The 26,646-nt window shown below is 41.9% G+C and overlaps 2 protein-coding genes across 2 annotated transcripts; one reads left to right on the plus strand and one right to left on the minus strand.

Annotated features, from left to right (window-relative positions):
* Positions 1–4,176: 4,176 nt before the first annotated feature.
* Positions 4,177–8,880, minus strand: LOC111239190 (protein Tob2-like). The gene is made up of 2 exons (XM_022769010.1): positions 8,668–8,880; positions 4,177–5,942 (listed from the first exon to the last, which is right to left on the minus strand). Exon 2 carries the CDS (start codon positions 5,734–5,736, stop codon positions 4,525–4,527), a length of 1,212 nt encoding a protein of 403 aa, XP_022624731.1. The 5' UTR covers positions 5,737–5,942; positions 8,668–8,880; the 3' UTR covers positions 4,177–4,524.
* A 1,656-nt stretch (positions 8,881–10,536) lies between these two features.
* On the plus strand, positions 10,537–26,426 carry LOC111239179 (aconitate hydratase, mitochondrial-like). Its single transcript, XM_022768995.1, has 18 exons — positions 10,537–10,573; positions 12,786–12,928; positions 13,386–13,644; positions 15,118–15,210; positions 15,511–15,669; positions 15,811–15,961; positions 16,064–16,168; positions 16,258–16,349; positions 17,307–17,412; positions 17,817–17,974; positions 18,116–18,189; positions 19,550–19,661; positions 19,835–20,017; positions 20,250–20,345; positions 21,200–21,391; positions 21,640–21,772; positions 22,353–22,474; positions 23,072–26,426. Exons 1-18 carry the CDS (start codon positions 10,538–10,540, stop codon positions 23,201–23,203), a joined length of 2,346 nt encoding a protein of 781 aa, XP_022624716.1. The 5' UTR covers position 10,537; the 3' UTR covers positions 23,204–26,426.
* Positions 26,427–26,646: the final 220 nt, after the last annotated feature.

The following is a 26,646-nucleotide window of genomic DNA, read 5'->3' on the forward strand; positions in this document are numbered from 1 at the left end:
TGTGTGGTGTGTGTGTGTGTGTGTGTGTGTGTGTGTGTGTGTGTGTGTGTGTGTGTGTGTGTGTGTGTGTGTGTGTGTGTGTGTGGTGTGTGTGTGTGGGGGGGGGGGGGGGGGGTGTATGGACAGAGGAAAGATGGAGAACAGGGGTGCAGTTTAAGACATGTGAGAGGAGGGAGGGATGCAGTGAGTGGGCGTGTGTGTGTGTGTGTGTGTGTGTGTGTGTGTATATAGAGGAGCCCCGTCACACATGTTAATGTCACACCACCACATGATACTATAGAAAGCACAGTCCAGTGTTTGCCTCACATGGGCGAGCCAAGCTTCCAGCTGACTGCACCCGACAGAGAGAGAGAGAGAGAGAGAGAGAGAGAGAGAGAGAGAGCGAGAGCGAGAGCGAGAGCGAGCGCTGGATGATGAAATGTAAAGTAATATCTGCTGGGACGGGTCCAGCTGAGGTAGGTGGTGAGCAATCTGGCTCATCACCATTTGAGAATTTTCATCTTTGCTTTGAATTATTGATCAAACATCACTTGAATGTATTTACTGCAATAAGACGACAACGTTGCTCTGGCATTTCAATTTTCAATCTGAGGCTTTTCACAGAGACACGAGGATCTAACTTCTCATCATCTGTGATTAACACGTTCAACATTAACCGAGTGCGACGCTCGTACAGGCAGCAAGAGGCGGATTTATCTGTGACCAAGCTGAAGCTGCTAGTGGTCACCTAACGCTCCACGGCTCCTCTGCATACCCAGAAACAATGAGGACGACACAATTAGCTTATTTTCCATGCTTATTTTTGCCAATCTGTTTTTTTATTACAAACTTAAAAAAAGAATCTGATACAATAAGAAACTGCAGTAGTAACTCCCCATTCCCGAGGGGCAGCACAGAAAACAGGTCATTGCATTTCAGTAGTGAAAGATTCATTATACATCTACAGGGTGTACAGATCAGATACAAAATAGGAAAAATAATAAAATACAGGCAGGAAAGAAAGCACTATATTTATACATCATCTGAACTTTTAATTATATCTATTTATTCTTAAATGTTAAATTTTACATAGAAAATAAACTTCTTTTATGACAATGAAATATTCCAAAGTGCAAAATAAAACGCACACATCGATATAAGCAAAGGACATCAGAATACAAAATTCTTATTTTTCCATTTCATTAATGATCAACCCTGATTGTAGAACAGCCTGCGTTTACAGTAAATTTGTGGTGCGTTTAAAACACCGTCTCGTCTCTTCTCCACAAACCAGCGTTCGTTCTTAAAAGACGCGAGGACAAACGCAGCTTTTACGAATCGCACTCGTCCTCGCATCTCTCACCTCGAGAGGAAATTTAACGACACAATCTCATTTGCACTGAACAATCCGACAAATGTGGGGAAAAAAAAATAAGAAAAATGAGTCACTTGGACATTTTAGACATGCATGTGACTAAAAATCTCTCCAAGACAATAAAATAAGCAGTTTCTTCTGTTTGTTTTCTGCAGGCCTTCTCAACCAGGGTCGACTAACATCAGGTCAGAATCACATTCACAACACATTCATTTCCTTCCTCCTTCTAAAACCTGCTGCTAACACTGCTGAGGAGATATTTCTTTTTCCAGGGTGCAGAGAGGTAGAAACCCCTTGAATCCTTCAGGGTAATTTAAATTATGGCGTTACATTGCACTGGAGAAGGGTGAGCATCTGTGTAAGCAAAGACAGTCTGGGATATGGCTATAGTATCAGGACCAAAAGGACCAGGCTGATGGGGAGAAGATGACCACTGAAAATAAATAAATCAAATAAAAAAAAAAATAGAGGTGCGATAAAGTAACAGTTAATGGGAAATATAATATTAGGAAGAGTTTAGATACTATTTTAGAAAACAGGAGTGTTGGTGTCAAGTTGATGGGCATTATTTCAAAGAAAAAAAGAAAGTGAGGAAAAGAAGAAGAAACTCCAGGGGTAACCACAGGAAATGCAGTGAATTCACATAAAGAGGGAAGGTGAACATTGCACTCAAATGAATGTGAAATGTGGAGGTTTTTGGTTTAAATGTACTGCTTATGGGAGTAGTGTTGTCAGACTGCCCTGGGAGCACAGATAAAGTGAAATCAGCCATCTTTTCCTACACAAACCCACTGTAAACATTCACGTCTTAAACTCCAAATCCAACTTGAAGGATGAATACATTTACCCGTCTTATTAGACAAATGCTGTACAAGATACAATAAACATTCAATACTTTATTCTGTACATCTTTATTTTTGTCTCAGTTTGCATATATTCATGTTATTTTCTGAAAAAATAACCTCAGCATGTAAGAAACTAAACAAAGAATCTGAACATAAGAACTTTTTATATACATATTCCTGGACTCCTGTCATGTCTTACTCATACAAATGTAAGTGAGAATTTTGCAAAAACAAAAATATAGAAATATCGGAAATAAATTACAAAACAAAAATTAGGAATGCATCTTTCCCTCAGAATCAGAGCATCTACAGAGATGTGTACCGCCCCACCTTTCCCCTTGGAAAAAAAACGACAAAACAAAACAAAAAAAACAACCAAAAAAAGAAATAAAACTCGCATGCATATGATAAGTTATCACATCGCAATACCAGCATGAGCACAAGTCGAGGGTCCTCGGGTCATCTTATACAAAAACATTTATGGATACAAGTCTAGAAAACATTCAAATAAACGGCCAAGACTGACGGCGTCTACGCGCCCAGGTGATGCATTTTCAATACAAATTTAGCTTGTGTTTGAATCTCTAAAGCGTTTCATGACGGCTGGATCAAACAAACCAAACCGAGGGCAGAGGAATGGTTCAGCGCTCGCGTCTGTGGGCGACACACAGTATCAGGAGCCCAGAAATAAAGTGCTGGACAGCTCAAATGGACACGCAGGGGCGGGGGGTGGGGGTGGGGGGTGGGGGTTGGGGTTAGCCTTCCCTGTAGCGACTGACCAACGATCACATGGACCCGACTGGTAAACACACATTGGAAACAACAGACTTCCAGTGATGTGGACGAGCTGTCCGCTGAAGCCACACGTCGATAGAGAACATTCATCTTTGAATCTGTGTCCACGTCACTGCAACTGGGGAGAAGAGACAGAGCAACCTGAGCCGAAGCAGAGATCACTGAAGAATTTCAAGAGGAGGGAGAGAATAGTGTGAGCCTTTGGCTTCAATACCATTTAAGCTCACCAGAAACGTGCTCTGGGTTTTAAAGTCTCGCTCTCTAAACCAATACGCTCCGGACGCCACGGAGGCAACACAACCCTCTAGCTGCTTCTCTCTCTCTCTCTCTCTCATTTCCTTCTGTCTGCCCGTCTCCCTCTCTCCTCTCATGCAGAGGAAAACCTCTCCTTCATAGTCAAAGTCATGCTAAGCCATTTATCACAATCCCTACTGCTTAGCTGCTGCATCCCCTCCCCCTCATCACCTTCTCCGCCTGTTCACCTTCACACTCTGCTGACTGGAATCGTGTGTGTGTGTGCACATATTTTCTGCGTGTTTGTCTATTTGAGTACACGTATGAAGCCATAACGTACATCCCTGCGCGTCATGGTTACGGTCTTAAAATGCAAAGACTCGTTCGCCTCTCACATTCGCCAAGGTTTCCCTGACCTTCCCAGCTGCAGTTTCCCCCGACAAGTACAATACATTCTACTACATCACTCCCTTAACACCCTAATGCCCCCCCCCGCTCTGCTTTCTGCTCCCTGCACTGCTCCAACTTCATTTAAGCCCATGTCATGAACACATTCCAGCTGACCATAAACTGCTTTCAATATACGCCTGCTGACAACAACAGAGTGAAACTGTGCCTGTGCACGAGCGCGTTTCAAGGGTAACGGGCCCGACGTACAAACAATGAGTCTCTCGATCACGCTGAGCCACAACAAAACAGAACAGCACTGCACACACAGACACAGACACAGCAGAGCCCCCCCCCTCCTCCTCTTCTCTGTATTTGTGGCAAGTAGGGCAGAGCAGATTGCAGAGCAAAGTGCTGAGCTTTCCACAGCCGTCGTTCCCTGCAGGACTTGGCGAGGTCCTTTTTCACAGCATGACAGTGCAGTGCAAAATGGAGCTATGCTAGAGCCGGGTCCATTAGACTACAGGTCAAGAAAAAAAAAAAAAAAAAAACCCCAAAAAAACAAGTGTCTCACATTAACATTCAATGCAAAACAATAAACATAAAAGCTTGGCAAGGACTCAACGGAGAAAGGAAGTCACCCCCACCCACTCCTGTCAAAGCGAACACATAGAACGTGACGAGTAACAGCGATGGACAAAGGGGCAGGGTGGGGCTGGGGGCTGTGGAGGAACAAAACAAATCACAGACATATTCAGTGAACGTGGTATTTTAAATCTTTGTAGTAAACTAATTCTTAATTTGTATTAGTATTAGAACAATTTCTTAGAAAAACTGAAAATATCAGGAGCATCACTGTCCTCACACCCGACTCCTCCTCCAGCGACTCCTCTCATTACAAATGAAGGCTTAGTTGGCCAGCACAACAGGCTGGAAGGACTGGCTGGGATATTGCAGGTTGTAGCTTCCTAAACCTTCGACAAATGGCGGCTTCTCCATGTAAGAAATTCCTCCGTTGCTGCCGATGATGCCCACACTCTGGGCCGGAGGAGGGCTGGAGAAGGGGTCAAAGGATGGATGGGTGTTGACAGTGTGGGGGGGCTGAAATGGGCTGGCATGAGGCTGCATGGGCTGGGTGTCTGCATCGAAGTAAAGGGGCCCCGGGGATCCTGGGTAGACAAACTCTTTGGCGTTGGGGGAGAGCTGGCTGGGGATGGGACCTCCGAGGGAGTGCAAGGAGAGCGACAGCGGCTTGTGCTTGAGCAGCTCCGGCGTCGAGATGTTGGTGGGAGAGCGGGAGAGCATTCTCTGGGCGGGTGGGACGACGACTCCGGAGCTGGCCGGCGACCCGGCTCCGCTGCACTTCTTCATCTTGGTCGAGCCGAATTTAGTGGCGGCGAAGCTGGCTGTGGTGAAGGTGATGGGTTGAGGGCGGGCAGTGGGAAGAGCGGAGGGTGGCTGCTGAGCGGCGAGGTAGGGCAGCCCGCCGCTGGGAGGGGAAGGGGTAGAGGTATTGGAGGAGTGGGCAGCAGGGTCAGTGGGAGTACTGGAGCTGGGGTAGCTGAAGAGCCCGGGGCAGGACTGGGCAGACAGAGGTGTGGGAGAGCTGGAGTGCGACGGCATGAGGGCGGGAGACGCCTGACTTCCAATTGGCACAAACACCTGAGCGTCTGGGTTGAAGCCCAGATTCTTGGCCTCTTCCGCCTCTGCGTCTCCTTTGCCCTCTCTGATCACACCCTCAGGCCTCTCGCTGTCACAGCCCAGACCTGGGGGGTCCTCCAGGTAGAGCACCTTCACTGCCCCCTTCTCTCCAATCTGGTAGGACACCTCATAAGGGTCGATCCACACGCTGAGCTCTGCGGGAACATTTGCACGCACTTCCTCCGTGTCCAGTCCGCTTCTCTTTGCGGCCAACTCCACCACGGGGTCCCTCGGCGCCCCCAGGTGAATGCAGCGGAAGGCAGAACCCCGGAGAGGGGCTTCAGGGTACCAGTGACCCTCAAAACGAGACACAAGTATCCTCTCCAGCTCCTCGCCGAACAGGTCAGCTCGACGCCGAGGCAGCTTGTTGTACAGGTAGGACACGATGAAGTTGAGGGCAACCTTCACTTCTAGATGCATGGCTGCACCGGGTCGGCAAAATGTTTGAAATGATGGTTCTGAAAGTGAAGCGAAGCAACTGAGACACGGAGTTCTTCCTCTGGCTTATTGTAAAGTGTACGGTTGTTTTAGTGTCACCATGGTAAAGGCACCTTGAAGGTGGGGGCAGCAGGTTGCAGGCTGTTTTTTCGCCGTCACAAGTACGTAACAATGTTTTCAGGTTCCAACTGTGAAGATGAAAACAGAGGAAAGCAGTCACTTTACCTGGCAAGGACATGAGGGCGTTTGTTGTTATTCTATTGTTGCCGCAGACAGTTAATGGACACAGAGAGCCTGGATTGTACAGAGGCTGGAGTGTGCTGCCAGAATAAACAGTGATTCATTATAACTCATTATTTTAGAGAAATATCATTTACATTTTTGTTTTTTATCCGAGTTGTTTACTTTGGTTTAAAGGACAAAAACTTTTGAAGGTCTTTGTTTACTCACACTGACACTTGCAAAAAAATCAACTAGAAAATGTACAAGATCATGACCATCATCAACAGTTTAGTAAATGTATCCGTCAATTGAATGTTTAATTGATTTGTTTAATTATTTGAATGGCACACTGCATCTTCCATACATCATGAGTCTGGTGAAAGCAGGAAAAACACATGAGACCAGTGGAAGTGTCACGGCTTAATGCGATATGGACTGAGGCATTTCTGTACTGACCTACCCGGGCAAACATCGATTCGAATAAGAAACCTGACGCTAAATCTAATCTGCTGCGAAAATGACCTTAAAGCCATTAAAAATAGATTCAAACAGTTTGGGGAAATTGTGGGGGAAAAGACCGATATCATGACTTTAGGAATTATCACTATTATCCAGGAATCATATTTCTATAATACAAACTTATTTACTCATCCACTATTCTTATTCAGTAATACACAGCAATTAAAAATGCTTTATATTTTATATCAGTTGGTTGTATCAACTGCAGGTTGTACTGATTGATGTAACAGATGCTGTGTCGTGGGCTTCATAAATCCTTTATAATCTGAATCCGAGCCCATGGAGTGCCTCCTGCTTAATGCTGTAAGTCACACAGAGGCCAGTCATCACCACGCAGAGTCGAGCTGAAAAGAAAGATTACATGCAAGAGGAAAAAAAACAAACAAAAAAAAAAACACCAGAAGACTCCCTGAGGAAGAAGTATAAAATGGCAGGACAGTTAATCGACTCCACAGAACACCATGTCCCACCATGCAGTGCGTGCGATCACCCCCTCCCCCCTACGCACACACACAAACAATTCACTCACATTCCCTGCCAGATGGGGATTCGGCAGCTAAGATTAGAAAGACGCCTCCGATTAAAGACAATTCTAATGTTATTACAGATAAAGCTGCAACGGCTGGACGCACGGCTGCGGGAGTGACGGTTCAAGATGAGATTTACATTTTCCTTTTGCATGAAAAAGGTGACATTGAAGGATAAGATGGGGGCTGGTTCGGATGGGCTATAAATAGGACCCCATTTTGCATCGTCTGTGGTGCAAATTCCTCTCCACCACCTGAGTCAAAAATGAGTTAAAGTGATTGTAGGGAAGGATCTTCGAGCACAAGAGAATCCACCGGTCCGTCACCTGCAACAGCCATCACCACTAAAAACCTTGGGTGCACACACAGCTAAGCTATCTACAGCATCTACTGCATTTTGTTCCTCTCATTACAAAAAGGCAAGATACAGATGCTCCAATGTCATCCAATGACATTAGAGAATAACTCAGTTAATATGTGCAGGTTTATTGTTTCTGTGGTGAAATAATTGGTCTGAAACATTAACACAGCTTGCAATTTCATTAAAATACATCAAAAATCTTTCATGTTTGCAAATCCCCTCACTGCGTTCATACTTGTATCCTTCACCTGCAGATTTGTTGCACAGTTTGAGGGAGATGGTTTTTATTTTTAAAGGCCTGTTATTGCGGATCGGTGCAACAGCAGGATCTCTGGTGCTATTTTTGTTTACATGGACTCATTATCAGAGCTGCAAATGTGTGACAGTGTGTGCTGCAAAGCATCCACTACAAGTCAGATTTGAACTGTTAAGCAGCAGAGCTACAGTGATCTCACAATAAGCACACACTACAATACAAATATGACAACAAAAGCCCATTTAGGAATATTATAAGTGGGGGTCAGAGCAATACTAAGTGGTCACCACAGACATAAATCTCAATAAAATTACAGTGATTTTTGTTTTGTTGATCTCAGTTTTCTCCCAATGGAACTTTAAACTGTTTGTTATTTATAGACCCACTGAATTAGGAATATGTTGCATATCTACCTGCCGGATAATGGAGGATTAATAAACAAGGAGAGAGGGGTTTGGAAAAATATCAACCAGGTTCGCATGTGTGGTGAGAAGCCCAGATAATAACAGCAGCAGGGTCTACCTGGGGATTACTGCCATATGTCAGTCAAAAGGCACTGGAGCAGAAAGGACATCGGTTTAGCTGACATGCAGGTGGAGAATCCCTCCTTGCCAAATTGTCGTTGTAGATTAAATTATGTAGCTAATTAAGTGGCGAACAGCCTATCGACCGAGTATGTGCACTGAGCAATGAAGAAGAGAGTCCCTCCTCAGCATAAACAACCCCCCCCCCCTCCGTCAAACCACGAATATAAACGAGAGAGAGAGAGAAAAAAATCATGACAGCTTAACAGACCTTTAGAGGGTCACGTCAGCTAATTATAATGTATAACGGCTAGCTAAGACAAAAACAAAAGCCGTGTTTTTCTATTCAATGGCGGACCCAGTACAGTTATTCAATATAGTCAGCGCATTTTGATGGATAACCACAGCTTCTGGAAAGAAAAACACCAAAACACACACAGGCCCGTTAGCATATTAGAATAAAATTAGCCTATATTGTGCACCGGTTGACAGTTAATTACTCACCTATCGTCACTGATGTCCTAGCTTGATTTGTACTCCTGCGTTTCTGTTTTAAATCCCTTGTGTTGTCTCGGATTTCAAGACGATTGTCTCGAGTCGTCGGTTTAGATGCCGACCGCAGGATATTTTTCACCTTGGTATTGTTGTTTTGTTTTTGTTTTTTTGTTTTTAACTGCTGCCCCAATTCTCCGGTGGCTGGATGGTTTTCCAGTTTGTCTTGAGCTGACAGTTTGCATGGAGGGTCCAGAGAAACTTTCCTGTTTGACAACCCGGCGTATTTATACACTGTGACTCGCCCACACCCCCGTGACGGCAGGCACTACTTTCTTCACATTATAATGGATGCTGCTTTATTATTATTATTGTAATATTCTTATAACTGTATTTATCATGTCTGTTCTCCTGTTAGCAAATCATTAATGTCACCCTTATAGATACATCTTTTTTTCATACGTCCCCGCAGAATCATTTAAAAATAACAAAAAAAAGGAAAATAAACATGTCATCACTCACGATTTCGATTCATAGTCTTCCACGAAAAGTAGTGACACCGATACTACACAAAAAAACGTTTTTGTCCTCATATAAAACCGAAGTACCCATCAGGCTCTAGTTCTTTCGGCGGTGGGATATTTGTAGTTTCCTACGGTGCAGAACAATTTGCTAAAAATATAAGGAGTGATAGCAACAGAGTCTCTATTGGCTGAGATGGGGGAGGACCCACAGATTATAGGGCTGCAGCGTCCACTCAGCCAACCAAAGCAACCGGACTTTTACCAGAGGCTTGTGGGAAATGACGTTCTTATCACTAAATGATATATGATTATAAGATTATTCTGTGACTTTTAGAATATTTTCAAAATTAACAAGGGTTTAAAATGCGTGGTAGATACTACAAAGTGGGGCTATAGAAAATGCCCATGGCATTTGTTAACTTCATAGAGCTGGGGCTACTAAACTGCTTTATGTTTTTTTAAGTTAATAGATTTTTTCATTTTGCAGAAAGCAATAAAAACGTACTGATTCATTATGTATCCTATTATGTGTGATTTTATATTATGTATTATGTGTAAAGTGTAGTTCCAGTGGATGAAAGCACCAGGAGAAGTAGCAATACTACACCATAAAAATGCTAAGTCCTGCAGAGGTACAAAAGTATTAGCAGTAAAATGTAGCCGATAATACTTCCATGAAACTATTACATTATTGGATTATTATCATTGCTGCGTCTCTGTGTAAGCAACATTTAATGTATCTTGTGTAGATGAAGCTAACTCACAAGCAGGCTAACTGTCAAATAAACTCGGAGTGAAAGTACAATATTTTCCTCTGAAATACAGTGAAGTAGGAGTACAAAACAAAAACTGTAATCAAGAAAATATTAGTCACTTTCCATCTTTGCTTACTTCATACGCGAGAGAAAATATATGTGACAATCGTGAAATTATGTCGAAACGGTCGAAATTTAATAATAATAATAATAATAATAATAACAATAATAATAATAAAAATTTCCTTTCTTAATTTATAGTGTTTTTTTTTATTTAAATTTCTTTATTTCAAAAAATTCCACATAAGGAACAGGACAAATTAACAGAAAAGTAGCTCAATTCAAAAACATATAGAGGTCAAATTACATAAACTTTGATGACAAGAAAATAATAACAACATAAATACAATAGTAGTAGCCTATATTAAATGAAATAAAACAATATGAAAATAAAAAAGATAGATAAAAAAATGTCAGGGGTGAAGATAAATTACTAGAAAGAGACTTAAATTAAAACATTTATTAATTTATAGTGTAAAATAACGGGCAACTTAAGCCAGTGACGTCACACCAGGGCGACACTCATCTTTGTCAGTGAACAAAATGGCGCCTTACTGTTTGACTGTCTCTAGGCTGCGGGTAAGAAAACGTTCTTTTATAACCTTTACAGAATATTTAACTGTCCTGCTATGGAGTACATATGTGACAACAGATATGCCCCGTCGTGTGCTACAGCCGCCATCGCTTCTTGTTGACCGACGGCAGGTTAACGCAGAGCAGAGTACGCGCCGAGCCGCTGACTGTCAGGTCACGGTGTCCCCGTTTGACACCGGGATGCGACGCGTTGTAACGGTTATAAACCCCGTCCGACTTGACGACCACCAACTTAAAATCATGTTATTGATAATAACAGTATTGAATTCAGTCAACATCAGAACTGAACAGTGGCTGTAAACGCACTTAAGTGTCCTGATGTTTGCAAGGTGATCGCAAGGTTACGTAGTTCTCTTAACGACTCCCGAATTATGCACAGAGGCAGTTTCCGGTCCCGTGTTGGGTAGTAAATCATATCAGATAATGTTTATTTTGAAAAGCACCGTGCTTTCTGTAAGGACCTGTCTACAGAAGGTGTTTTTTTTATCACCCATTTCTATTATTTATTATTTATATTTTTTCTATTATTCAATTTTTTAAATTGAAATTTGATAATATATATCAACAAACAAACCATCCCACATATAAACATTAACATAGCTATTATTTTAATAAACAAATATCATGTTGTATAAGGGAGAAGAATATACGTTATTTTACACAATAATGGAGATTAGTCTAGATTTGAAAATAAGACAAAATGGTGGCCAGACACTAATAAAACTTTCTGGTCAAGAATTATTGCGCTTGAGTTGTCTGAAGAAAAGACAGTCTCAGTCAAAGTATATCTTCGTCCTCAGTCTCATTTTTTTTAAATGCTGAGTTTATTGTTTGGATCAATATGAGGTAAATAGCATTCATTGCATGGAAATGATACTATTTACAAATTATATATTCTGACAGGTTCTTCATTGACCACTTGTTACTGTCAAAGCTACTGTTTCAAACACTGAATCTTCTGCCAAGTTGTGTGTTATGGTATTGCCACATCGCAGTTTTAAAGACTCATCTTTCAAGACCTGTTTGAATGTTTAAGCCTGTACCTGAGCACAGTTTGTTCGACTTGATAGAGATTCTCCTCATTTAGGTTTAACTTAAGGAAGTACTAATCTTAAGGTTTCAAAAGCAATGGATATCCCAAAATAATTGTTTCTGTTGATGAAATACACACATTACACGTGACTTAGGGATAATCATTTACTCACAGAAGACTATCCTTAACAGCATATCATAACATTTGTATACAAAGTGCATGCCATTAAATATATCTTTCATGGACTCTGAATCAAAAAGTTAATTTGCTGATGACAAGTACCGACATTAAGGTGCTGTAATGGAACCAATACTGATTTTACAGACTGTGTGTGTGTGTGTACCTCTAGTGCTCATACATAGTTGAGGAGACAGTTGAATCCACTCAGAGGATCACACTGTCCGTAATAGTCCAGTGGGGGAGGCTAACCTCTGAAATATGAGCTGTATAAACTTTCACCCACTTTTCTTTGAGCACAGTGACTTTCCACTGAATATCAACACTAAAGGAAGATATTAAGCAACTCGTCGTAGCTGGTTTAAAGATTACCCTTCTAGTGTATATCACAGGATCATCCACTGGCATGAAAGGTTTAAAGCCAGCACTGTAATGGCTTACTTTGCTGGCAGCGACAAAAGACATCAACCAATAAAAATTCCTCAAAAGCCTGAAGCAGTGTCCTGATTAAATTTTCTAATACTCAGTCCAGTATTGAGTTTCTGCCAGATAATCAATGTAATCTTTGTGTATATGATGTATTCTTCTACATAATACAACAGCAGATTTCACAGTTCAAGTAGATTAAAGTTATTCAGAGAAAGGTTTTTATGTCTATAAAGAGATAATTGTCTGTCTGGAATTGTTCTAGCAGGTTTTTGAAAGCCTGTTGTCATTGGAGAACAGTGTTAGCAATTACTGATTAATTAATGTATGCTTTGTTTGTTGAGTCATCTTTAGTCTTTCTGTTGTGCCCCTTGCTCAGTGTCTAGTGTTTTAACTAGACCCACCTGCTTTGGTCCCCGGTCATGTGTCATTTAATTGCCTCTCGTTCCACTCCATAGTTATTATCTAACTCAGAACTGCATATGTTGGTCCTGAACGCTACAATAAAACTTTGTTTATAAGGGTTTTTCTCTGAATTGTTTTCTTCTTCCTCTGGTCTAGCTGGCCCTTGGAACCGGGGCGAAGCGTTTTCATGTCTCTGCAGTCTTTAGCGCCAAAGCCAAGGTGGCCATGAGCCGCTTTGAGCCCGGCTCCAGCATTAACTATGAGAAGATGCACGACAACATCGACATTGTGCGCAGGAGGTCAGCAGCAGTTGCCCTTCTCAGAAGTACACATACACAGAGTCCGTGCTGATTACAGTTTGGCTCATGAGGAATGGCTGGTGTTTATTACAGCTACACAGTAAATCTCATGACATTTACAGTGTTGACTTGTCAGAGCCAGCAGGGCCCAGGAGCTAAGTTTGGATGACCTGGTGTTCCCCTCTTGCTTAGTTGACCACATGCTGTAATCCAGGAACAGGAAAAGCCTTTTGTCTCACTGACTATTAAAGGAACAGTCAGACCTAAATATTTGCTGCCTTGATAAGCCACAGTTACCTCTGGTGTTCAGGGTTTTCCTTAATTCTTTGTAACCAGAAGTAGTTTGTTAGAGTTTATTGATACATTTTATTTATTTATTCCATTTCTCAGTAAAATCAAACATTCTCAAGGGAAAATATGGTTTATCTGATTCTACAAATCCAACCCACCCCACCAGGCTCAGCAGGCCTCTCACTCTGTCGGAGAAGATCGTGTACGGTCACTTGGACGATCCAGCCGGGCAGGAGATCGACCGCGGGCGTACATATCTGCGCCTGCGTCCGGGCCGTGTGGCTATGCAGGATGCTACAGCTCAGATGGCAATGCTTCAGTTCATCAGCAGCGGTCTGCCCAGGGTGGCTGTCCCCTCCACCATCCACTGTGATCACCTGATCGAGGCTCAGATCGGGGGGGCTGAGGACCTGCAGAGGGCTAAGGTGAGCAGTATTATATTTATGATGCATATATTTTTATGGTACAGTCATTGGTTGCAAATCGCCAGGAGAAGAAAATGCCTTTTTATTATTATTTTCATCTGACAAGGTACATGTTAATGTGCCTGCCTGCTCTGCCACTGGCCTCTGTTTTGCTTTGTAATCAGATTAGATACAGTCTCAAGAGTTATGTCACATGATCTGGAAAGCTTATTCACTGTTCCTGTGGGTCATTAAAAAGTCTGAAATTAAACTAAAGGAAAATAAGGTCTGAAAATGTCTTATATTTACCATAAGTTTATTGTAGGTATTAAATTTGCAGATAGTGTGTTTAAGACTGGTAGAAAAAAACAAAGGCAATAATAATGATGGTGCTCCTTTTTCATGTCACTTGTTCCACTCTGTTGTCGCTTTAACAGACACACGTTTGTTTTTAAGATGTGGTTCTATCGACGCACTAGGGGGCGCTAACCTGGTAGTTTGGCATAAATCTACAGTCTATGGTTCGCAGGTAGATAATTAGATGAAGGAAAGGTCATTGTGCATAGTGATGAGGGCTAAAAGGTCTGCACTACTAAACATTAAGAACATGTTATTTTCCCTCTGATTATCTTAAAAATGAATCTGAAATTCTGTCGTAGGATTTAGAAAATGTTTAGCAGTAATAGGAAGTAATAGTTATTTCTACCAACATGGAAAATGAATGGTTTGGTGCTTTAATACATGTGCTGCTGCAGGTGTTTACATCTGAATTTTCTACTCCGCCTCTATTTAAAAAATCGTTTACAAGAGGGCAAAAACAAAAGTCTGAGTAAAAGAAATCATTCGGCATTGTTCGGTCTTAATCTTAATTTATTAGGAGCTTAAAAACTGTTGGTTTTGATTATTAAAATGTTGCAGGAACCTGTTTTTTCTATGTTAACAGATTCAGAAAGTTTAAAAATTGAGAAGTTGTCTACAGCTGGTTCATATCAATGATATGTGTGTGCATCTGATACCGACTTCATAACATCCCATTAATGTGTTGGCAAGATGCAGTTATGGAGAGACTCTACAGCTTCATCAGTTTCTCCTCTGGCTTTTGCCTCTCTTTATTATGAGGTTTTGTCAGTTAACGCGACGAGTGAAACAAGAGCCAAATTCTATTATGAGTAGCGTTTATACAGTGCAGTTGCACGTTGCAGTATATATTTAACTAACAGTATAAATATGTAAATTCAGGCAATTGTTAGAGGATTTTAACATTGTTTGGGCAGCGTTTTATTCTCATCCAGCGAGGAGTCATGTTGCGGAGGCAGCAGCTGTGAACAGTTTTCTGTGGGTTCAATAGATAAAATCAGAAGGTTTGATCAAAATGTCTGTTTACATGCCTGGAGGTCATGTTGAATAACAGGATTTAGTATTAAGTGCTTTTATAGTTACATGACAATAACCTCCACAGAAGCCCTAACTCCTCCCTAAATACTCCTAACACAGGAGGTCAACCAGGAGGTGTACAACTTCCTTGCAACTGCTGCGGCCAAATACGGAGTTGGCTTCTGGAAACCAGGCTCAGGGATCATCCATCAGGTAAAGATCACTGATTTATAATGATGCTATTAATGGCTTCTCTGACTTCAGTAACACCTCACAGTGTGTAGAGAATAATTACACAAACATTCCTTGATAATCGCACACTGTCAGCACTGAATCAGCTTGTTCCTTCCTGAAAGTATTGGTGCCAGAGCAGTGACTATAACCTCTTGTCTAGTGCTTTGAGAAAACTGACATTCCCAGAAATGTGACGCATCTTAAATAGCAGTCAAAAATGTTTAAAGTCAGCGGAGGAAAATGTGTGACTGACTGTGAAATGTCTCTTTCTTTGACCAGATCATCCTGGAGAACTATGCCTATCCTGGAGTGATGCTGATTGGTACAGACTCCCACACTCCCAATGGCGGTGGCCTGGGTGCCATCTGCATTGGAGTGGGTGGAGCTGATGCTGTGGATGTCATGGCTGGAATCCCTTGGGAGCTCAAGTGTCCCAAAGTGAGTTCTTGGCATCGTCTGATATCTTGTAAATTGATTTGAATGTGTCTGCCCTGTTTTCAACCACTAAATGTCTCCACAAATGTCTGTTATCTGTTTGTTCTTTCTTTTGTGTAAACCGGTGTGTTTTTCCTCCTTCAGGTGATTGGAGTGAGGCTGACAGGCACCCTCTCTGGCTGGACCTCTCCCAAGGACGTCATCCTGAAGGTGGCGGGCATCCTGACTGTGAAGGGCGGCACTGGAGCCATCGTGGAGTATCATGGACCTGGAGTTGACTCCATCTCCTGCACTGGTAAGGATGAGATGCATCACAAGACTTGAAGAAATAATACATTTCTTTAACTTTGGGGAAGTGTAATTTACTCTGTGGTTCCCATGACACTTTGATTTTTAGGAATGGCGACTATCTGTAACATGGGCGCTGAGATTGGAGCCACTACGTCTGTTTTCCCCTACAACCACCGCATGAAGACGTACATGGAGAAAACCGGCCGTGGAGGTCAGTCCCTTACCGTCTGTCTCCGTTTGCTTCGTCTGTATTCAGTGTGTCTTACCTTCAACTTTGTCTCTGTCCTCATTCCCTCTCAGAGATTGCCTCTGTGGCTGATCAGTTCAAGGATGACTTGGTCCCAGATAAGGGTTGTGAATACGACCAGGTCATTGAGATTAACCTGAGCGAGGTGAGTCCACTCTTTTTTCCTGACATTCGTCATCTAATGCACAACATTTATTATTGGCACATCCCAAATCTATACTTCATACTAATACTTTATAGTATGTGCTGTAAGCTAATTGTCATAGTATAGTGTTTTGGCAGTTAGCATACCAAATAATAAACAAATTTTACATTTTTTTACTAACAGGAAGTGATAAAATATGTGACAGTATCCAAAGCCAATCAGATTTCCCAAAGATATGGTAAATAAATGAATACTAATCATTACAAATTTTCCAATGTTTTTCTTGAGCTGCTTCACCACCTCCCACAAATGAGTTTAATGTTTTCCAGCTGTGAGCAGCTTCCTTTGTGCTTTGCATTGTGGGAGAATAACATGCATCAACAGCACACTCAAAAAATGAACTGTATTTAACTGCTAAAGCAGCGTGCTGTCTGATTTGACTATACTTTATTTTGTCACTTTTCCAATGTGAATACACTACGTCCTACCACCATAATACATGGTGTGAGGCTATGTGTTATTATTGTGTCATTGTTGCGTCAGCCCGTGTTTGGATTTTGGAGCACCTTGCTGTCAAACAAATATGTTCATTTGATTAAGACAAGTATTTCAGCAGCCTGCTTATTCATTAGCGAGCACCAGGGTACTGAAGCAAAAATGTACAGACATCATTAAGTATCACTGACCTACAAAATGTTGCTTAAGTTGAGTAAAAGCTTCCTTGAGATGATTTTAAAAACTAAAGCATCCGCTTCTCATTTAGTCATCGACTTTTGCTTTGTCTCGTTCTGTATCATGTGGCTGTGATGGTGCATGAGGCAGCATCAGCGCTTATGAGTGTTCCTCTTTTTAAAGTTTCCAAATTTAGAAAACAATATTTATAGCATAGACAAACATGTCCCACATTAACCAAATTAAGACCGTCCTTCGCTCTGCCTTGTTTCCCTCCTCTAACAGTTGAAGCCCCACATCAACGGACCGTTCACCCCCGACCTGGCCCACCCTGTGTCCGAGATCGGGGCCATAGCTAAGAAGAGCGGCTGGCCCCTGGAGGTTAAAGTTGGTATGTATTTGTGACTTAATATTTTTAATGCTTTGTCCAGTGAAATGTGATATTTCTTTCTTTGTTATAGCACTAGCTGTGCTATTGACCAGATATGTTCAGATCACATGACACCTCTGTCACATGACACCTCTGTCATGTAGCTGATGGTCTTCTCACAGTACTGAGTGAATGCAGTAGAATTCCAGTCACTGACAGAGTCTTATTATGATGATCAAGATGTATAATTACAGTCTTGCTTGTCTTTTCACTTTTCTCCTCTTCAACAATTTTCCTCACGTTTCACACACACGATGCGTTATTAAAAATACATGAGTACTTCCAGTCGACCACTGTAACTGTATCCTCCCTCCTGTTGGTTTTCCTCTTTCTCCTCTTACAAACGTTGAACTTGACTCTTGCAGGTCTGATCGGCAGCTGCACCAACTCCAGCTACGAGGACATGGGCAGAGCGGCCTCTCTGGCCAAACAGGCTCTGGATAAAGGTCTGAAGTGCAAGGCCCAGTTCACAGTCACCCCTGGGTCTGAACAGATCCGCGCCACTATCGAGAGGGACGGATATGTGAGTTTGAATCTCACCAAAATGAACTCATAGTTAAATTTAGAGTGACCTCTTGCATTTGGGCAGTTTCTTTTTTTCTTTTTTCATGAGACTCTGGATGCAGGAAATGATTTCTTTAAAATCATGTTGTCCCTCTTCCAGGCCAAGATCCTGAGTGATGTTGGTGGAGTTGTACTTGCCAATGCTTGTGGACCCTGCATCGGACAGTGGGACAGGTATACACCTCATTTCTTAAAGCTGATTTTGCCTCACTAGCATCAAGGTCATGACAGTTGCTCAGTCTGCTAACACTTGGGCACAGGGCAAAATATTTTGACAACCACTGGCCAGATATCCATGAAACCTTGTTGAATGTTCCCCAGATGATGATTTCTGACATTACTGACATTTAGCAACACTTTCAGATCAATATCCTTTTTTTTGGCATTTTATGTTTATTCTGAAGAACACAAAGGGCACAGTAACACAATTATGTATTTATACATTTTGTCCCCTTGATAATTCCCCCATCAGTTCCCCCAAACAGCGAACAAATCACACTGCCTCCAAAGAAACACTTCACAGTATCAGTACCTCAAATATGGAGTATACAAAGAGTAATACACCACAGGAGGATATGTTAAGAAAGAAATTTTAATTTTGTTTTAAATGTTTTAAAAAAGAGGACATTTAGTTGAGACCCAGAGACAAACAAAATTACAAATCTATAGAGAGTTTTCAGCTTATCAAAGTATTATATAATCGGACCCCAAGTAGATTTGAATTTCTCAGGGTGACCCCCGGAGCAAGAACTTTATTTTCTCTAATTTTAGAAAAGATTTCCGATCCCCCCGCCACATAGAAGAGCTCGGGGAGCGGGGGGGATTTCAACTCCATCAGGATTCTCCTACATGCCAAAAGAGTTGAGAAAGCAATTACATTTTTATGTTTATTATTTAATGTTGGCTCTTTGAACACCACAGATGCACTTCAAAGCATTTGGGTTGAAGATTCAGATTTAATGATTCTGAGAGGAACTTGAATATTAGATCCCAGTAGTTTGTCAGTTGTGAGCAGGACCAACAGATCAATATCCTTTAGCAACACTGGTAATGAAAAGGACTTTTGAAAACTGGATTTCCAGTACTGAGAGTATTCATGATCCCCAGGGGATGAACACTGTTCATCAGAACTATTCCCATTGTGGACACATGATAAACTTTGCTCTTAAATCAATCAGAGGCCAAAGTGACACGTTTACATAAAAGTATCTCGGTCTGTTTAGCACATTTGTGTTCCAAGACAACGCTTTAATATTGTTGGATATAATGAATGTTTAAGGAAGTAAGGAATTAACAACGACGCTTTAGAGCCGATTAGAAACAGGTGCACACAGTATAAACGTATAGAGTGAAGTCTGAAGAGCAGAAATTTACAGTTGCCCTGAGAGCTCCACTTACTGCAACTTAAGAAAACACGTGCAAATCAACAACAAATTCAGAAAACATCTTCATCAGTTTGACAACACATGCTGCAAATGCTGAAATGAAAAGTATCACACTAACGTGCCCCATGTTTTTTTTTTTCTCTCTTCAGGAAGGACGTGAAAAAAGGAGAGAAGAATACCATCGTCACATCCTTCAACAGGAACTTCACTGCCAGGAATGATGCTAACCCAGCGACTCACGCTTTTGTCACCTCTCCTGAAGTAAGAAGCAAAACACAAGCCCAGCACTTCATAATTACATGGGCATCAATACACAGAATCACAGAAGCTCATAAACACACTTCACTGTGTGTCAGTGCAGTTCTCTTGACGGTCGGCATCTAAATGTACATTTCACGGCTACTGTTGGATAATTGTTGTGTAATTCATTGTAGATAGTCACTGCCATGGCCCTGGCCGGTACCCTCAACTTCAACCCTGAGACTGACTACCTGACCGCTCCCAATGGAGACAAGTTCAAGCTGGAACCCCCCAGTGGTGACGAGCTCCCGTCCAGAGACTTCGACCCGGGCCAGGACACCTACCAGCACCCCCCGAATGAGAGCAGCTCAGTCAAGGTGATTCTATTTTAAAAATACAGTATCAACACTTGACCATCTAGAAAGCAGCACAACGCTAACGACAACAGACTTTCAGTACGTGTGAACTAACAGAATGATCGAGGCTTGTGAAAACACAAAGGTGTAATGTGACAGTCGTTTAGACAGAAAATCTGTATTGGTATTGGTCTTCACTTGTTAATATACCTGGAAGGACCTTTATGTCTCACCCTTCCTTGATGTTGTTCAGGTGGACGTGAGCCCCTCCAGCAACCGTCTGCAGCTGCTGGAGCCCTTTGACAAGTGGCACGGAAAAGACCTGGAAGACATGAGGGTCCTCATCAAGGTGAGCAGGACATGGAGGGAAAGTTGTGATTAAAGAAATCTGAGATGAAAGCCGGGGGACATTAACAGTTCAGTGGTCAATATATCATTAAGATATCCAACGTTTTTTACCCATGAGTAAAGGGGGGAAGTCGTGTATTTTGACCACAGTAACTGTTGTTTGTAATAAATAATTGTGAAGGCTGACTGATGAAATTACGACTCCCTACCTTTGAAGCAGTCATGAAGTTTGTTTGAAGTTGAAGTTGTTTTTGTTAGTTTACTGCTCGGTTATGAACTCCTAACCAATGATTGAGCCAGCTAACCTTTTGTTGCCTAAAGACAACAACTAAAAAAGAAAAATCTAATTGGATAACTCCATTTTGATGGTTGTAGCTTTACTTCTGAAGATGCTATAGCTAGCAGCCAGCCCCCTCTGTTGGACAAAACAAGCTCAACGCTAGACGTCTGTTTTGAATTACAAGTGTTAAAAATGGGGGCATTTTTGGGGACAGCTCCAACTGGGGACTATCCGGGAATATCTGGTCACCCTGCTTTACAAAAGAAGGAAAATTGCACCAGTCACATACACACATACACAGTCCTGCTCCTGAAAATACTCAGTGCACCAAATGTGGATTAATTTGCAGCTGAAAATAGTCCCTAATAAATGCTCTTTACTTTTTCAACTAATGTTTGCTAAGAACTGCAGCGCCCAGCTGTTTAATTGAATAAATTAACTTATTTTTAATGAAACTATATATATATATGTGGCCAGTTTCATTAAAGATTTATGTCTTCAGTTGTAAAGTTTAGACTCCTGGCTGAGAGACAGGGAAGAGAATTTGAAAACTTCTGCATCTTCTGCTGCTGTAGGTGAAGGGAAAGTGCACCACTGACCACATCAGTGCCGCCGGCCCCTGGCTCAAATTCCGCGGCCATCTGGACAACATCTCCAACAATCTGCTGATCGGCGCCGTCAACATCGAGAACGACGCCGTCAACAAGGTTAAGAACCAGCTGACAGGAGAGTACGGAGGTGTGCCAGATGTGGCCCGCCACTACAAGGTGAGTTTGACAGGGAATCGTGTTGATTAATTAATTGTTGTACATTCCCCGGGTGATTCAGGGACTAAAAGAGAATTATTTTTTGTGTTGCATTTTCACTTCAACCAGTTCCTCAATTTCCTGTTTATTTGTCTTTGTCTTATGCACAGCACTTTGAATTGCCTTGTTGTTGCCTTTATTAGTCGACTCTGTCTTCTCCTGACGGCAGTTTAAATTCTTCCTTGATCTTTGTTGTCTTGATAATCCAGGCCAAAGGAGTGAACTGGGTGGTGGTTGGAGATGAGAACTATGGAGAAGGGTCCAGCAGAGAGCATGCTGCCCTGGAGCCACGACACCTGGGAGGACGCGCCATCATCGTCAAGAGCTTTGCCAGAATCCACGGTAAGTTTCAGAAAAAACAAGCATCCATCCGAGGTATGTTTATACTCAAACTGTTTCTTTATGAAAGTTAGAGGCAACAGGGAAACTGTATCTTAATAGTTGTAACTGGCTTCCAGGGAAAACTGATAATAATTGAGTCTGGCATGTTTACAGTCTGCCAGACTAACGATGTCTAAGAGAGTCTCCAAGTTGTAATTACAGTCCATTAGTGCCAGTTTTTTTGCATATGGGAGGCTGGATGCAGGTAAACGAGTAGATGAAAGTCTTTCTGTTCAGAGGAAAGTTTCTTTGATTTGATTTGTGTGAGAAGATTTCCTCAGAACTGACAGAAAACACAAACAATATAGCTTCAACATCACTTGGTCTTTGGGCGGGAAAGATTTCCAACAACATGGATTTAGTGTGAACTGATTCATCATGAGAACAGCTGCTAATCAATAAGATTGAGACACTCATGATTCACCATGGTCTTGTATTAATGTGAAACAGATACTCTCCTGTCAGACAGAGAACCGTTCTCTGGTTACCTGATGGAAATACAGTATGAATCCCTTATTCTTCCATCGTTTCTTCCTCACAGAGACGAACCTGAAGAAGCAGGGGCTGCTGCCTCTGACTTTTGCCGACCCCCAGGACTACGACAAAATCCGCCCAGACGACACGATTTCAATCACTGGCCTGAAATCCCTCGCCCCCGGCAAGGTGAGCAACATTCTGCACTAATGACACACTGAGTAAAGTAAAAGCAAAAACTATCAGCATCAAAATTTTCTTAAAGTAACAAAAGTAAAAGTTCTCATGTCATAATTATTTATTTTATTACACTATTGTTTTTTATTCTGTTTTACAAAACAATGATCAAAGCATGAACATGAGAACAGAACATGAAGCCTGGGGGAGACACATACACAACACAAGATATAATATCAATAAACCAATTACTAAATCACAAGAACTAAATAATGAGACGTTAGAAAAAGGAAATAACTGGTCTGACAGTTTCTGATATCGTTCATGAAAAACACTGAGTTCTATCTTTGGATTATAACGATTGATGCGTTAATGTTGTATGTTGACTTTTCATAAAACATGATGATTTATTTGTTGGGTATAGTTTGTGGACCAGAAAATAGAAATATGTAAATACAAGTGCCTATAATAAAACATCTCAATTAAAAATGAATAAATAAATAATTGATTGATCCAAAGGACAGCCCAGCCTCTCCTAACATTATGCTAAAGAAAAACCGGATGAATGATTGACACATGATTCATGTTTGCTCCTGCGTGTCTCTCCAGCCGCTGACAGCAGTGATCAAACACAGCGACGGCAGCCAGAAGCCCATCTCTCTGAACCACACCTTCAATGAGACACAGATCGAGTGGTTCAAGGCTGGCTCCGCCCTCAACAGGATGAAGGAGCTGCAGTAGATGGTGGCGAGGAGGAAGGCGGGGGCCTGTAGGGGCCAGTGAGGGGCCTTGGCGTGGGTTAAGAAGGGGAGGAACATGGGCCTAGAGAGGGGCTTCGCAAAGAGGGAGAGACGAGAGGAACAGCTGCAACCATGCTCAGTTAAAGAAAGAACACAAACGCACACACACACACACACACACACACACAAGGTCGATGTACAGATGAAAAGCGCACACACACACACACATACACACTCACTCTCTCACGAGCATGTACAAACTGACAGGATTACTGTGACAGCACTCCCGGTCGACAGGCAGACTTGCACAAATGCACTCAAACAAGCGCACATAACGAAGCTCAGCAGTGTGTGTGTCTGTTACACTGTGTCGTTCGTATTAGCAGCTTATTTGTTCATGTAGCACTCAGCTGACCGTCTCATCTGTGTCCACCGAACAGGGTGGTGCTTTCCTACCTTTGTGACACATCGGCATCACTGCTGTATCTCTCTGATAGTCGTTTGATTTCACCGAACGTCGTTCCAAACTCGCCTCTGCAGAAAGAGGCTCGTTCGAAGCATCAGCTGTACTGTATCTAGCAGTACGCAAACCTGTTTCATACAGAATATTGTTTAAAAAGGTTTTATATCTTTAACTGCAAAATCCACCCCAGGACCAGACAGTTGTTGTTCTCCATTATACCTCCTCTTTAATGTCGTTCCATCCAAACAGCTCAATAAGCTGACTGAGTTGTTCAACTCACACGAATGTATGAATTTTTCTTTCCCCTGATTCTCTCCAGATGTGTCACCTGAAGTTCAGAACTTCAGGGTTTTCTGCTTTCTGGTCTCAGTCATTGTTGATTAGAGCCTCACTGTGAACAAACAAACTTACTGTAAGCAGCACCAGTGAAATCCCATCAATGGCAGCTCACCCTGCTCTCATTCGGTCTGAGATATTGAGTTTTCATGCTGCTATTGTTGCATTTTCACCCCCCACCCCCCCACCTCCACCCCTGCTGTTCTTCTTATGCTCACTTGCTTGTTTTCTGTCTTTTTGCATGATATAACACCCCATTGTGTGAAAAGGTTTCTGTGTGGTTGTCTCTCTCTCTCCCTCTGACTTGGGACAACAAACCAGAACACAGAGTGCTGTTGTGTTTGCACAAGCCTGGCCATTTTTTTTTTTTTCTTTCCATTTGTGGTTTGTTGTGTGTATGTGTGCGTGTGTGTGTGTGCGTGTGTGTGTGTGCGTGCGTGTGAAAGAGATGCATGACTTTGTTCTTGAGGTTAACATCGGTCTGTGTTTCAACTGTCTGTCCCTCTTTGCTCCTGCTGCCTCTCTTTGTATCCACCAGGCCGGCCCATGCGGTCCAGACCACAACCTGATGTTTGGTTTGATAGGCTGTCTTCAGCTTTGTGTTGACGGACAGTAAAGCTGCACTGGGCAAGATTTTAATGTGAATTCTAGTGAAGCCCGTTGGAAAAAAGCAGCAACAGTTTAATGAAAACTCCTTATACTTCTACACAGCTGCAATCACGCTGTGACCAGAGAAACCTCCACACTTGTAGAGTAGATCTACATCCCAGTGAAATGAGCTTCCCAGGTCACTCGGTCATCCGGCTCATTATGTTGTTGTGGTTTCTCTGTGTTAAACTCCCAGTTTCTCAGTTACTGCAGCTGCCAGTGTGTGAAATTGCCTGGTGTAGCTGTAATGGGAGATGGCAGACTGTGTTTGTCTTTGAGCTGAATGTTTCGTTTTGTTGTAATCAGGTTGAGGTTTGGTCCTCCACAGCTCGGGAAGGCGTGAGGTCTTCTTACACAAACTAACGCACAATCCTAGTGTCCAGTTGCCTGTACACTAGCACTTTGTAGAGTTAGAGAAGTAGCTTTTAGGTGTGCTTTCGCTATGCGTCGTGTTTCCTCTGCAAAACATCGTCCTCGTTCAGCGTACATGTCTGTGGTGACTGACATACAACTTGTGATATTCATTATTGAGACACATATGTTCAGTTGGTAGGAAGATCTAGATTGAAGATCGTTCTAAACCAGAGTCTCGCCATGATGTAGTGTGCGCCACTGAAACATTGTGGTTATATATTTTTTTTGAGCTTAGGGATATTTTCTGCTGTGTTTTATGTGGGAGTAATTCTGCTCCTCTGTGTTTAGTTCTCCTCCTCATGCAGAGTTAAACCCGTCACTTCTTCAATCTGCTGTCGCACAAGTAAAAACCTTTTGGATTAATACAGTTCCTGAGGTAAATCCATATGTACTAAAAAAGTCACTAGGTTTGGATCAGTGTGTAAATGATTTGCTGTATAGCTGCACTTTGTATAGGGATGTGTACATAAATAATAATCATTATATACAGGTATATATATATATATGTAAACAAACAGAGAGAGAGGGAGGGAGTAACATGCTGTATGCTGCCCAGAGTCATGATATAGAGACCCCTCTGCAGTCTTTATTAAACTGATTAATGGCTTCACAGACCAGTCGATGAATGAAAAGCACAGGTACTGGATTGTGGCTGTCGGTTGCTGCTGGGCTTTGACAGGAGGTGAACATGCAGCAGCCCAACTTTAACGACGTTTTGCACATAAATGACTCTTTATATGTTTAGCTGTTGATAAAATTCAACTGCTCAACACTTTGAGAATCATCACAAAAAATTGTTTCCTGCCCTCACTGAGCTCATCTTACTGATGCTTAAACACTCCTGATCAGTGTATCAGATTTACTGCCAAAGATGCCTAATGAAATTATTAAGAAATAATAGTTACCAAGGAGTTGTGTTTGAATCAATCATCCATCTTCATGTGACATTTCAAAAATATCACCATGTCCATTATTACTTGATTACATACAGGGTTTTGTTCCTGACAGAATTCACCAGGATCTTCAAAAATATTGAATAATTCAATCATCATCTTTCTTCTGTCAGCGCATTTAACAGCTGCTTATACTGTGAAGTAAAATGTTCACTGGTTCAGTTTGAACAGTGCTACTGTAAACCGACAAACCAAATGTTCATGAAGGCGTTGTGTAAATAGAAATGGAATATGAGCAGATGTTATTTCATAGTGATGGTTCCCCTCACACTCCTGTTTCAGCATTAAGCGTGATTTTTGTAAAAGTAAAAGATTCAATGATGATGCCTGCAGTTTTGTAGCTTGCGAGATTTAAAAATATTGTGACATTTATGAGATAAATGGTAAATTAATAAAGATAAAATTCTGAAGTGAATGTTTTTGTGTTTTTCTCTGATCATAAGAAAATGTGATTGCCAGTGTTGTGATGTAAATGACCTCAAGCATCTGAAGAAGAATTGGCTTTAATTAAAGTTGGTTATTGATCTGATATGAAGTCAGTACATTCTCTGACATTATATCATCCCTCTGTTTATTCGGTAATGTTCACCGCCCACTTTCACATTCAAAACTGAGAACTAAGAAATGTTA

This window comes from Seriola dumerili, unplaced genomic scaffold (genome assembly GCF_002260705.1).
Source record: "Seriola dumerili isolate Sdu_G_001 unplaced genomic scaffold, Sdu_1.0 BDQW01002134.1, whole genome shotgun sequence".
NCBI classification, from domain to species: Eukaryota; Metazoa; Chordata; class Actinopteri; order Carangiformes; family Carangidae; genus Seriola; species Seriola dumerili.

Coding starts and splice junctions, on each gene's coding strand:
- LOC111239179 (XM_022768995.1), top strand. CDS start 10,538: ATGGCGCCTTACTGTTTGACTGTCTCTAGGCTGCGG. Junction 18,190..19,549: donor TGCATCGGACAGTGGGACAG/GTATACACCTCA, acceptor TTCTCTCTTCAG/GAAGGACGTGAAAAAAGGAG. Junction 20,018..20,249: donor ATGAGAGCAGCTCAGTCAAG/GTGATTCTATTT, acceptor GATGTTGTTCAG/GTGGACGTGAGCCCCTCCAG.
- LOC111239190 (XM_022769010.1), bottom strand. CDS start 5,736: ATGCATCTAGAAGTGAAGGTTGCCCTCAACTTCATCGTGTCCTACCTG.